The 12,851-nt window shown below is 43.2% G+C and overlaps 3 protein-coding genes across 4 annotated transcripts in view; 1 reads left to right on the plus strand and 2 right to left on the minus strand.

Annotated features, from left to right (window-relative positions):
• The window catches only part of tnni3k (TNNI3 interacting kinase), a 25,981-nt gene extending 23,122 nt beyond the window's left edge, over window positions 1–2,859 (minus strand). Inside the window, exons 1-5 of the mRNA XM_063201466.1 lie at window positions 2,582–2,859; window positions 2,219–2,327; window positions 1,843–1,928; window positions 1,390–1,487; window positions 1–100 (exon numbers count right to left, since the gene is read on the minus strand). The exon at window positions 1–100 is cut by the window's left edge and continues 11 nt beyond it. Coding sequence (XP_063057536.1) covers window positions 1–100; window positions 1,390–1,487; window positions 1,843–1,928; window positions 2,219–2,327; window positions 2,582–2,621 — 433 coding nt within the window. The 5' untranslated portion in view covers window positions 2,622–2,859. The remainder of the gene's footprint in view (window positions 101–1,389; window positions 1,488–1,842; window positions 1,929–2,218; window positions 2,328–2,581) is intronic.
• Window positions 2,860–3,912: 1,053 nt separating this feature from the next.
• fpgt (fucose-1-phosphate guanylyltransferase) lies at window positions 3,913–8,463 on the minus strand. Its single transcript, XM_063201467.1, has 4 exons — window positions 8,304–8,463; window positions 7,793–7,960; window positions 7,480–7,572; window positions 3,913–5,659 (listed from the first exon to the last, which is right to left on the minus strand). Exons 1-4 carry the CDS (start codon window positions 8,374–8,376, stop codon window positions 4,251–4,253), a joined length of 1,743 nt encoding a protein of 580 aa, XP_063057537.1. The 5' UTR covers window positions 8,377–8,463; the 3' UTR covers window positions 3,913–4,250.
• Window positions 8,464–8,583: 120 nt separating this feature from the next.
• On the plus strand, window positions 8,584–12,824 carry lrriq3 (leucine rich repeats and IQ motif containing 3). Of its 2 annotated transcripts, XM_063201468.1 has the most exons (9): window positions 8,584–8,601; window positions 8,710–8,781; window positions 9,063–9,357; window positions 9,507–9,830; window positions 9,953–10,083; window positions 10,498–10,636; window positions 10,855–10,957; window positions 11,093–11,807; window positions 12,574–12,824. In XM_063201468.1, exons 3-9 carry the CDS (start codon window positions 9,091–9,093, stop codon window positions 12,737–12,739), a joined length of 1,845 nt encoding a protein of 614 aa, XP_063057538.1. In that variant the 5' UTR covers window positions 8,584–8,601; window positions 8,710–8,781; window positions 9,063–9,090; the 3' UTR covers window positions 12,740–12,824. The 2 variants fall into 2 exon arrangements, with proteins under 2 accessions (XP_063057538.1, XP_063057540.1); XM_063201470.1 differs by lacking the exon at window positions 8,584–8,601 and having other exon boundaries at window positions 8,692–8,781.
• The last annotated feature ends 27 nt before the right edge of the window (window positions 12,825–12,851 follow it).

Genomic DNA, 12,851 nt, shown 5'->3' on the forward strand with positions numbered 1-12,851 from the left:
CAGCCATTGTGGCGATGTGCAAGGCTGTGAGCGCTCCATAGCCCACCTGTTGGATGTCTGCACCTCCATGGAGAAGAGCTGTGACAAGCTCTGCATTGTCCTTCAATGACAAAATGCAACACAAAATGCATTTTATTTGTCTTTATAGCCTGGATCAATAAAATTACTACAAGGGTGAAGGGGTGAGCATTTATTCTGTTAAAACTCCAGAACCAGATTTAACATCACCGCATTCCTCTGAGAATACCAGCTGTAGCATCTATTCTGTTCTAATGGTCGTTTTTTCACAACTTGTTGTATTGAACACCAGACAATGATCGTGCATGGTTAAGACATTATAGAAATATACAAGTGCTTTCTAAATGTTGAAGTGCGGTAGACGGGCCATAAACAGGCTTAGACCCTTTAGGACATACATTTCCACAGATCAATTAATCACTGGACTGGACATTAACTTAGGATATTTGCCTGCTGTACAAGCATTGACTACATTTTGAAATGCGCACCTCAGTCACAACAGACACCTACATGAAAGTTTCAGTACAGCATGTCTCTTGCATGCCACCATGTGGACAAGTCTGGCCATGATGAAATGAGAATTACAACTACAACCCATTGACGCTCATGCCTTTGGCTGGTATTTATATCGTCATATGTGGAGTATGAAATAGGCAGAATGTGTACAATAAATTGCTCCAGCACTAATAACACCACTATAGACAGGCTTTCTGATCACCGATCAACTGCCATGAGAGCTCTATACACACACAGTATGTCCTCTATCTACAGGGTTCCCTCACATGTTTAATGGTTCAAATTCAAGCACTGTCAAGGGCTTTCCAGAGCAATTTCCTTGTTTTCCCATTACCATTAAAAGGTTGCCTACGTTAGACCGACGTCAAGATGACGTGCAACAGAATACTATATAATATTCAGCACGACATACAGTATACGTATGAGGCCATATGCAGTATGTTTGAGTCAGACTGACACTTTCAAGCCTTTATAAGCACTTCACAAACAAATCAGGAATTTTTAAACCTTGAAAACACAACATTAAAATGCCAGCATTTTCAAAGATTTCAAGCAACTGTGGGAACCCAGTTTATGTGTGCAGATATAATGGTGAATAGTGGTATTTAGAACAGTTCACCACAGACCGCTTTTGCACACCTAAATTCGAATGGAAGGAGTGCATTGGATCAATGGTCCATTGTAGTTCAATATACCGTAACTACAACTATATTCTGCACACCATCCACTTGCTTTTTTATTGCTCACAATGTTTTGGTCACCTGAACAAACTCCGAACGACAGACAGTAATGTTGTGAGCAACAAAAATGCAAATATAATGGAATAGTGGTATTACGATTCTCATGAGTCCTTGCCTTGTATGTAGCGAAGTGAAGGGCTGTGAATCCGTTTCGGGTCAGCCGTGAGGCCCGGAGGCCCTTCAGCATCAAGGCTCTTATGTGTGTCTTGTTGCCTGCTCAATGAAGCACAAAATATAATGTGATCTGTTCAAGGTGCCACTTTGTTAAGTGTCTAATTAAGTATGTAATAACAAAAGTGTGTAATAAAAAGTGTGTGTGTGTGTGTGCGCGCCAAGAGATGTGAGCAGTTGTTATCAATACTGCATGACTCCTTTAAATCAAATTTTGATGAATCTGTAAATACAAATAACAAAGTTAAAGTTAAAGTGTGTGTGTGTGTGTGTGTGTGTGTGTGTGTGTGTGTGTGTGTGTGTGTGTGTGTGTGTGTGTGAGTGTGTGTGTGTGTGTGTGTGTGTGTGTGTGTGTGTGTGTGTGTGTGTGTGTGTGTGTGTGTGTGTGATCTCAGACCTCCACAGATGCAGCTGAGGTGTAAGAGGGACAGCCCACTCTCTGTGCGGTAGTTCAAGTTCACTTTATGAAAGGCCTCGTCAGAGCTGCGCGTGCACACACACACACACACACACACACACACACACACACACACACACACACACACACACACACACACACACACACACACACACACACACACACACACACACACACAAAAATCAAATTAAAAGGAGCCCCATGGAAGGAGCAGCATAAACAGCAATGGCCTATTTTAATAAACCAGGTCAACGCACGGAGCTCGAGGTAGGAGGAAACAAGAGGCTTTAGTGTGACGGCTACATGCGGTTCCTTCCAGCGCGGTGAAAAATCTCCCCCAGGTTGGATTGTTTACCTGAAGACGTGCTTCAGCTCCTGCAGCTCGCTCTCTTTTATCCGCAGATCATCCTCCAGCCTCTCGATGATCACCGAGTAGGACTCGCTCACCTTCTTCTTCCATTCATCTGTTAGAAGAAAATGAAAAACAAAATCCTCTTGCCATGCATCCACAGTAATGAAATCCAGAAAACATCTCACACTGATTGGAAAGAGGCAGATTAACAAAGAATACATTTTGTTAAGAAAGGAGATCATTTTCCATTGTTAGCTGTTGTATACTACAGTACAAATATATAATGTGTTGAAATACAGCGAATCCTGGAAATACAGTAAGGCAGGGGAAAAAATGAGAAAATGATGTATGACTTGACAGCGTTACCTGTGCACGTTTGTGTGGGCCTGGATTTATAATTCCCCATTGGGCGTTCGCCTTTCCGTTACGATTTCTCTTGCCGTGGGTTGTGGAGAAGACAGACTGCCAGAACCATACAGTACTTTTTGTCTATGACACAAGAGGCGAGGTGCAGATAAAACCAGGATCATGGCCCCTTACTAAAAATAGCCTTGCCTCCGCGAGGAATGCCTGACAACAATGACAGCTGATTCTCCCCACCACCACCACCACTTTCCCAGTCTCGGGAGGGTGCTTGTACTACAGGCAGAGTATACACGTACACTGAAACACACACACGCACGCACGCACGCACGCACGCACGCACGCACGCACGCACGCACGCACGCACGCACACACACACACACACACACACACACACACACACACACACACACACACACACACACACACACACACACACACACACACACACACACACACACACACACACACACATACACACAACAGGTGCCCATTGTCCAGTTAACTAGTGCTATCTCTTTTAAAGCAACAAGGTACACTACTGTGGGTACCCAAGACAACACCAGACATTCCATTTCACTTTCACATTTTTTCCACTGTTGGGCCGACTTGAAATTCGGTGCACAGAATCATTGTTCCATTTTATTAAATTGGTCTTAAAATATCCTGGGAGATTATATAAAAGGCAGAAATGTATTCTGAAATATTCAGAAAGATGAGGAAGACTAAACCCCTTTGGATAAAAAGACTACTTATGTCTGGGTTATTCTGAGTAGAGTTCCATCTCCACTTAAGTGGAGAAATGGAGGAATATGAAAGCAGGCTAAAGGACACTGAGGCTCTCCTTGCGAGGCTTGGTAGTTCACAGGGAGTCTCCTGCCTAGAGCTGAACTGGGATAAAAAAAGGACCAGGCAGTTTAGGCTTACACCAGCCTCTCACATCAGTCTACAGTCTTTACTGAAGGTGTACCAATGAGCCAATCAAAATACCCAAGAGCATTGCCCCCCCCCCATCTCCCCCAGGACAATCGGCCCACCGGTTAAATGCCCTGTGTGCAAGACTACCAGTCCTGCCCTGCACCTCACACATCATCTGGACGACTGCCGTTAAGGTACACATTGAAACAAGGCGGCCCTACTTGTCTGCTTCGTGCCTGACCCGGGTTCAAGTTCCGGCCCGTGTCCTTTGCTGACCCTTCCCTGTCTTTCTCTCCCCACTCGCTTCCTGTTACTGTCTTCACTGTCCTGTCAAATAAAGGCAAAAGCCCAAAAAATATTTAAAAAACAAGGCAAATTCAGATTTTTAAGTTGACATGTCTTTTTGGTTTGCTTCAGTGATCACTGCATATGATTTATTTGATTTTCTTCCCATGATCATTCAATGCATAAATCAAGAAAAAACGTGCTCATAATAAAACCTTCCATAGTGCCATTTCATGATTTCACACAATCTAATACAAAATCCTCAATGACACATACACATACAGTGCCCCTTGTAAGTAAGTCACTTTGGACAGAAACTTTTGCAAAATAAAAAAATATATTTTTTCAGGGGCCATTTTTTATTATTTCCCTAAAAAAAATGTGCATGCTCTTCCAAGCCACCTATTGAATATTTTGTAAACAATGTGTTGCATAATGATGATTATGTAAAATGCACAATGTCTGAATGTCACTTCTCCTTCAGAATGTCCTCAAAGAGTCCCTTTCTGAACCTCAGCATATCTGCCAAGTTTTTGTTTAGCAGGGCCTCCTGTAGCGAGAGGCGCCTGGGGTCTTTGAGCGGTGGCGTGACCGCGGAGCCTTCCCGCAGCGCTCCGACCATCTGCAGGGTCGCGGTCACTGAACTCCTCGGGTCGGGACACAGCGGGAAGAGGCGGGCATTCCACAGGCTGCACGCCGCCTGGTCCCCAGAGAAGCGCAGGCCCCCCTCCGGAGGCAGTCCCCAGCGCTCGGCGCACTCCGCCAGGCCGTGCGCAAAGTACCGCAGGGCCGAGGCGTCCGCGGGGCTCGCCACGCTGCGCTTGAGGTCGTCCTTTATGCCGAAAGCCACAGTCACGAATTTGGTGCGCCCGTTGCGGGTGACGGACAGGCAGTGCAAGAAGGTCTGGCTTGGGACCGACAGCCATGCGTCGACCCAGCAGCCGCTAACGATGGACCCCTCACCCACGGTCACTCCAGCGCACAGTCTAGAGTACTCCACCACTGACCCTGGAGACACAACCGTGCTGGCATGCAAGACACTGTGCATGACACAAGCCACTGGGGGCTCCTGGGCTTTAAGGTCACATACACTGAAGGCGTTGGGCAGGAGGCCTAGTTCCCGGCTGAGAAACGCGTCCTGCGTCAGGTGAAAGAGGTACTCCTCCGTGGTGCCGATGTGGTAGAACTTGGAGTTGTTGAGCAGTATGACGTTGAGAGGGGTGCCCTTCAGGCGGTTGAATATTTTCTGTCGGATGGATACCAGGCCGCTCTCCTCCTTGGTGACGTTGGAGGTGTTGCTGGTGTACTCTACAGACGCGCCCGGCCCCAGAGCCTGGAGGAAGTCACCGTAGGCATCGATCTCGCAGGTCAATGGCTGCACTTCTTTTAGCATGTTCAACAGGGTCACTGACGTGGCGTGGTCCATGTAATAAGTGCTGTCCGTGTAAACGAACTCTTCCTCGAGTGCAGCCTTGGAGCTTTCGGGCCTTCTGCACACCGCGCCCGCGCCCTGCATTTTCTCGACACTCGGCTTGTGCAGAAACTGCTGGCAGGTGGTGTATTCCATCTCGGAATCTCCTAATTTCGTAGACGACTCCAAGACAAACACCCCGTGGGTGGTGCCAATGGACAGGGAGGAAGGGTGCGCCAAAGCGGTGAAACCAGAACTGTCGAAGCGGATGCTGTCCCCCTCCGGGATGCTGTAGAGCTCGATGTCATCGGCGCACGTCACCAGTACGCCGGGCTTCATGTGGACTGGGAAGTCCACGTACATGGCCAGCTTCAGCTCCAGCATCTGGTATAGCGGTTCTCCGCAAGGCACAGCTGTGAATATCTTACCCAGAGCACTGGCACTGGGCAACCGCTGGCTGAATCCACCTGAGGAAAAACAACCAACGGCACCATCAGTACATTTCATTACGATAGCATCAGGGAGGCCAACAGGTGGCGGGAAAAAGGGGTCGCTTGTCCCGGGCCCAGGATCAGAGGGGCCCAGAATTGGGTCCTCATTACAAAGTAGGAATTGGATGTGGGGCCCTTTCAGATAACTGAAAACCCAAAGCTGTCAGTGACCTTGAATAGAACAGACTTTACTTTATAGTCATGGCAGCATGACATTTTGTCTCACTGTCTATATATATCACTGATTCTTGAGAAAGTGGCTAAAACAGGTTGTAATCTTGAAAGAAAAAAACAAAGTGAATTACATAATAATATGGTATATCCTCGTAAACAAAGGTCTTAACTTTTCAGAAATGCACAAGGCCAATCTCCCCATTTTGATTTTTTTTCAGAAATCAGGTTTTTCTCCGATCATACCTTGTTTTTTGTCAACACCGTCAGACACAATTAAAAGCAATAAAAAGTGTATTGATTTGGTTGCATATGTATTTGGAGTTTTTAAGTGATTGTGTGTGTTTTTTGGTTCACACATACGCCTTTAAATGTTGAAAATTCACTTACATTCTATTTTAATACTGCTTCATGTGTTCTAATTTAAAAATATGTGCTGTCAGACAATGCTTACTTAACTTCAAAAAGAATTAGAAGTAAAAAAAAACATGTTTACTGTATTTAAGTGAATTACTTTTACAATTCAACATAATTGTAGATACTTATTGGAAGCATATTCTTAAAACTTGTCAAAAACATGTAAAACACATGCTTTTTTGTGAACTACATCAGATGTCACCACCGTCAGGTTTTGTGACAAAAAACCCTCCAAATGCACCTCAGTGGAGGCTAGAGTATAAGTTTGGCTCACAATTATTACTAACATGTCTGGTAATGTTTCATTAACTAGTACAATTTAGTAAAATATGGAACAAGATGATGAGCAGAACAAAATCTGACGGTGGTGACATCTGACGGTGTAAGACAAAAAAAAACTCTTTTACATATTGTGCATTTTTTGCTCACATTAGCCACTTCGTTTTCGCTCTGTTTCTTAGGGGCTTCATGCCGCTTCTGAAAGTCAATTGAAATGATGATGTCTGTCCTTGGGACAGCTGTTTTTACAGGGTGTGGGCAGCTTTATAGCCATGAAAAGTAATAAAATTACACTTAAATATTTCAAACGACTGTACATTTGTGTAACAGACCACTGGGTCTTTACCTGGATTCATTTTGTTCATGAAAATGTAGTTTATTTTCAACAGAATTGGCAGTTTATTGCAGAGACATGTTTTAGCCGCTTTCTCAAGAATCAGTGATATACATATATGGACGTAAAATGCATTCTGCTTCACAAAACACAAAAAATACATAGATCATTACATCCCTGAAATCAAGATGTCAAAGCTTAACATTCAAAACTTAATATGGAAATGCATCCCTTCACGTAACCTATTTTGTCCCCTATGATCACAAACACAGCAAAGATGGACTTTGCAAGTCTGAAGTAAGCATATTCTCAGTCAAGTCAAGCTCTGCACTGATTATCCAGACAATGCCCAATATACACACAGTATATTCCAATTTTATTCACACGTTTTCAGATTTCAATTCATCTCAGCACAGTAGCCACAGCTAGCCGAAGTTTACAGGCCAGAACTTCCATAATCGATGTGCGGTTCATCACTGTCTTTATTTGAACTAATGTCTTCACCCGGCACCCGTTTTCGGACTTGGAAGTGTAAGTGTGATATTTTGACTTTCTGAAACGTAACAGACAAAACTTTACAGAGAACACCACAAACCTGCATGGATCAGAATCACTCTAAATGCCGATAAGGCCTTGCCATACATCTCCTCTAGATGCTGAAGGGCATAAAGGGTTGAGCCTCCATTGCCTGTAAAAATGCACAACAGAGAACAAGTTCCATATATTTGCATTTTGCAATACAGTACACAGTGTACTTTCATTCATTCACTGTTCATAAAATTATGCAAATGAGTGGGAAAAGCCATGAGAAGATTTTTTTCCATGTAACCCCCTGATGGGCAGGGTGCAAAATGGCAGATGTCAATAAAAAACAGACAAGCAAAAATCAAGGCTGCTGGTCTACAAACCGATTTTAGAGCCAGGGGGGTCAGCAAAGACATGATAAGGAAGACCAAAGGGTAATTCTTTTCTGCCAAGTTTCTCTTTGATTTGAAGCTCATAAGCAAATTTCTGGTCTTCATCCACAGCTGTGAGAACAACCAAGTCCCAGAATTGCCCAGGTTGCACCTCTTTACCTGCGTGCAAAGGAGGTAAAAATTGAAATAATGCTGCTGATGTTCTTTGCTTTTCTCAGAAACCAGTAGGCTAAGACATGATAAACCAAGTGTAGCCTATTCAACTGTGCACGTAGGCTATTCAACTTAATTTTTCAACCACAAATCACTTCAATTAATCATTAATAATATCCATCTGATCTGGAGAAAGAAAGGTAGCTACACAGTCAGAGGCACTACACTGTAGCCTACTGTGTAAGCAGTGTTCTTAGTGCATGTTTTCTTAGTGCAAGCTCTGTAACAGAAGCAGAAAGATTCTTTCCACTGACAGAAGGCTATCGAAGTTAGGCATCTATCTACATACCCCTTATTTTATTGAACTTTTTCAGCTTGTCTCCCGTCGCTCTTTGTAGCGCTTCATTTTGGACTTCCGTCATGATAATTCAGCTAGAAATAGTTTTGCATTGCAATTTATTTATTCAAATGTTCAGAAACGAAAGCTCGACACTTGACAGCAACCAGAGGTTAGCCACGAAAACTTCCGTATATAAATGACGTCACGAAGTCACATGACTCAGAAAACTGAAATCCACTAGAAATCATCCTACTCACATTTATCTTCTGCATGAAATGTTAACGACTAGATGAATGCACACTGTAGTGTAAGCAGGTTTATTTGGTATCATCAGGCTTGCTTGTTTGTTGGGATATCTTGACACGTGAATGCATTAGATTCGCATCAAGTTTTGACTCGTAGTTTTCGTATGCAGGTTGTCTTGACAACAGTGTAGAAGCAAAATCGGTTGGCTGGACATGTAGTCAAGATAGAAGTTCTGGTCCAGGTAATTTGTGCTTTTGGAATAGGCTAACTAACACTTTTTGGAATCCCACAAACATTCCATGTCTTTTAAATGGATGAATATAACCATATTTTAAACTAGATAATATTAACTGTAGCCGTTGTAAGGCTCTCATTTTTTAAGTTTATTCTTGGACTGTGTGGTTGAGACGTGCCTGTTTGATAATGGCAATGGGCACCTGTTGTTTCTCTCTCTCTCTCTCTCTCTCTCTCTCTCTCTCTCTCTCTCTCTCTCTCTCTGTGCGTGTGCGTGTGTGCTTTTAGTGGCAGCATGTGATCATAAAACAGGAATATGGCTGTCCAGGATGTTCAGAAGTTTCTTGTTAGCTGCACTGCTTCTCTTATCTTGGAGCATGGAGTTCAGGAGCAGGATGGAGAAGACCCTACCTTACAGGAAATGGCAATGGTCAAACTGGGGGGCCATATGCTTAAAAATGTGGTTAATTTTGGGGGGTGTTCGTCCTTGAGAATTTGCATTCTATCAGGCAACTTCATTACCAACATAGCTGCTTTGTCAGGGTGTGTGCATTTAGTGAAGTTAGACCTCAGTGGAAATCAGGTAAGCAAGTGCAACACAAAAATGAATAATAGGCATGATGATAATAATAATAATAATAATAGCAATAATAATACAATTAGTAGGTATTTGTATGGTGTCTGTGCAGTGGTTCATGTACATAACTGTACAATACATTGTGTCAATTCCAGATAACACAACTACCAGATGCAGTCTACTGGAATAAGTTTACAGAACTCCTACTGTTGAACCTTCATGACAACAATATGTCTACCCGAAAGCACATTGGTGGACTGTCTTGCTGTCCAAATCTGATTGCTTTGACCATGCATGACACACCATTAAGCTTGAAGGCAAACTACAGACACTGTATTGTCAACACCCTGTGGTCATTGAAAGCTTTGGACAATTACGTTATTTCTGATGAGGAAATCATCGAAGGTTTCACACTCTCACCTAAATTCAGAAAAATGGCTCCGAATTTAGCCATCAATCTTCATCCTACACCAATAATGGTTTGTGTTGGTCAGTGCTTCTGTTCCATTGATTACCATAGTGAAATTCCTACCTCATATACATTGTTGTATCATAGAGTGTGCATTGTCTTTCGATATGAATTGCTTGTCTTTGACCTCAGGAGACCTTCAAGGATGAGATGTGGTCGGTTAGGCAGATCATTTCCAAAATCAACCGAATCCAAGCAAAATTCTCCCCAACTTTAATCATTCAGAGATGCATTAGAGGTCATCTAGTCAGGAAATGTTTGTGGTAACGTATTTTAAATCCACTGCACTCCCACACTTGTCGGACTCTGTATCAGCTGCACATAATCTTAACTATCGTCCACTCTAACATATCTGTTCATCTGCATATAACTGCATTTATTTAGTAAATACCGTTACTGCATAATCTGTAGTACACACTGCATTTAACCTACATTGCACTTTTGCAAATTGCATTACATTCTTAACTGCCTTTTGTTACCTGTATGTATACATGTGTCATGACAACAAAGTTTAATTTGATCCAATTTGCTATTTTGATATGTTGAAATGAAGTTGAAATGTGGAAAGTATTTGGTTCACTGCTTAGATTAATTTTCCCACACAGCTTAAAAGTGTGAAAATGTCTTTCTACGTGAAGATTTGGGCGTCATACCTAATGCTCATTTCCTAATACCAGTGTAAGACAACCTTGGAGAAAGACTCGAAAACTACTTACACCCATCACGTCTAAGGGCACAACTGCAGAAGACCATTCTATTCCTGACAAACAGTCAGTTTTTGTCACAAACTTTTCTGTGGCTGACAAACAGACAGATGTGAGTTTGTTAACGTATTGACATGTTGACTATGCTGTATTACTTGTGATTTTTATAAAAATGTATATGCGTAATTGCATGTAGAATTTACAGAGTATGTTACTGGCATTATTGAAGTATGAGTTGAATGAATTGTGTTATTAATCAGAAACTGAATCAGTCAGAATTATTGCTCATTGTTGTTGTTGTTTTGTTATGATGTTTATGTTGTGCTCCAGGTTACAGGTGAAGATAAATCATCTAATAAAAAACTGAATGCACCCTTCAACACCCCCCAGCTCAGTAAAGTTTTAAGATCCGGCACAAGCAGGGATGACATTGGTGTGTATTTTGCTGTTTATTAAAAGCCTTTAGTTGTTTATTAAAAGCTAGATGACATATTGACATATAACATAACATATAACAATTCCTTTTCTAAGACTAACCAACACTTCACTTCTCATTACACATTGCAAGGCATGTCCAACAGGTTCCAGAGCCTGGCCCTGGACACGACTGGCATCCTGTTTGGCTCCAAGGCCGTGCTCCACCAGGCGGAGCCCATGTACGACATGCTCCTCGCCCGCAGACAGGATGGAATCAACGTCCGCGGGGACATCAACCAGCTCCATACCCTCAAACCCATCAACCCGCCGCCCACTCGTCACCCCATGGTCATTGCCAAGCAGAGGCTGGTGGAGCGATGCAACGCTGGCATCGACCTGGAGGTCTTCCAGACCATCGAGAGATGCAACAGGGCGCGGGAGCACAAGGCGGCTGTTCGGATGAAGGCAGACGAGGTGGCAAATGCCCTGGCCAGGAGGGAGGAGGCCAAGGACTACAGGGACACCTTCATGGAGAGCAGGCGCAAGGAGGCACAGCTGCTGAAACAGCAGGAGCAGAGCGAGTTGCAGGAGGCGCTGACCCGGCTGAAGAACAGTCGCAACCAGTACGTCCAGCATGCCAGGGAGAGGTACTCCCAGTACCTGGAGAGCAGGAAGATCCAGCAATACGAACAGGTCAAAATGAACAGGTTCTGCGGCCATCACCTGTCCCTGAGTAAGGTGGTGGCCAAACAGCATGCCAAACAAAGGAACAGCATCATCACACAGGAGAAGCACAGCCTGGTGATGTCCGCCCGCACACACGAAATACTGCAGAGGAAGCTGGTCAAGGACCACCTGGATCGCAGGTAAAGCACACCTGTAGCATAATAGTTTTTTTATATTTTGGGGGGGCTTTTTATGTCTTAATTTGATAGTGACAGTGAAGAGAGGACAGGAAATGACTAGGAGAGAGAGACGGGGCAGGGCTGGGAAATGACCCAGGCCGGACTCGAACCTGGGTCCCAATGGGCATGCAAATGTGGGGGGCTTAGCGCGCTGCACCACAGCGCCCCCCAGCACATCCGTAGTATGGGTGTAAATCGGAGCTTTCATGGTGATTCGATTCAATATCGATTTTTTAGGCCAACGATACCATTATTTTCAATACTTAAAAATGCTCTATGATTCGGTTTATGTTTTTTTCACCATACAGGTGTGAAATGTGTATGTGTGAAATGTTAAATAAATGAACAAAAGATGAAATATCTGCATGCATTTTATTTGAGGAACACTGTTATTACAGTCAGTATTATTATTAATGCACGAGCAAAATAAAATACCTCACAAAATGAGTGCAGTAATAACAAAAATCGATTAATCGGTTAATAATGATGAATGGATTCTCTTGTGGATGAATCGATTAATTGAATCGCCAGCTGTAGGATTGATGCACCCATACTTTTTGATTATTATCTACACCCCTAACCTGTAGTATCACCTTTTTCATTTGATGTTGGTGTTATTAGGCACACAGACACCTTAAAATATGTTTTAATACTGTCTTATAATGTTTTAAAAATTCAACTATAGCAATTTAATGGAATGTTCCAATACTGTTTAATGTTCTTACAGGAGACAGTCCTTCAGAGACAGTGCTGCGAGGTCTCGAAGGACCAGGGACGTTCACAAGAAGAAAGTGCAGTGTAACCTCTTCCGAGCCAAAGGGGTTGGTCCTAAGACCAAACCCAGTTTAATGACAGTGCCAAAGAAAGTCATTGTGTTTCCAAAAATTGCATAAATATATACAAAGTTTTAAGACTCACACAAGAATGACCAACACTGAAGGTGGCAAAAGACAAAGGATAAAGAATACGAAGGAAGAAGGCCTGCGTGTTTTTCTTAACTTTGTC

The sequence above is a fragment of the Engraulis encrasicolus genome, chromosome 6 (assembly GCF_034702125.1).
Source record: "Engraulis encrasicolus isolate BLACKSEA-1 chromosome 6, IST_EnEncr_1.0, whole genome shotgun sequence".
NCBI lineage: Eukaryota > Metazoa > Chordata > Actinopteri > Clupeiformes > Engraulidae > Engraulis > Engraulis encrasicolus.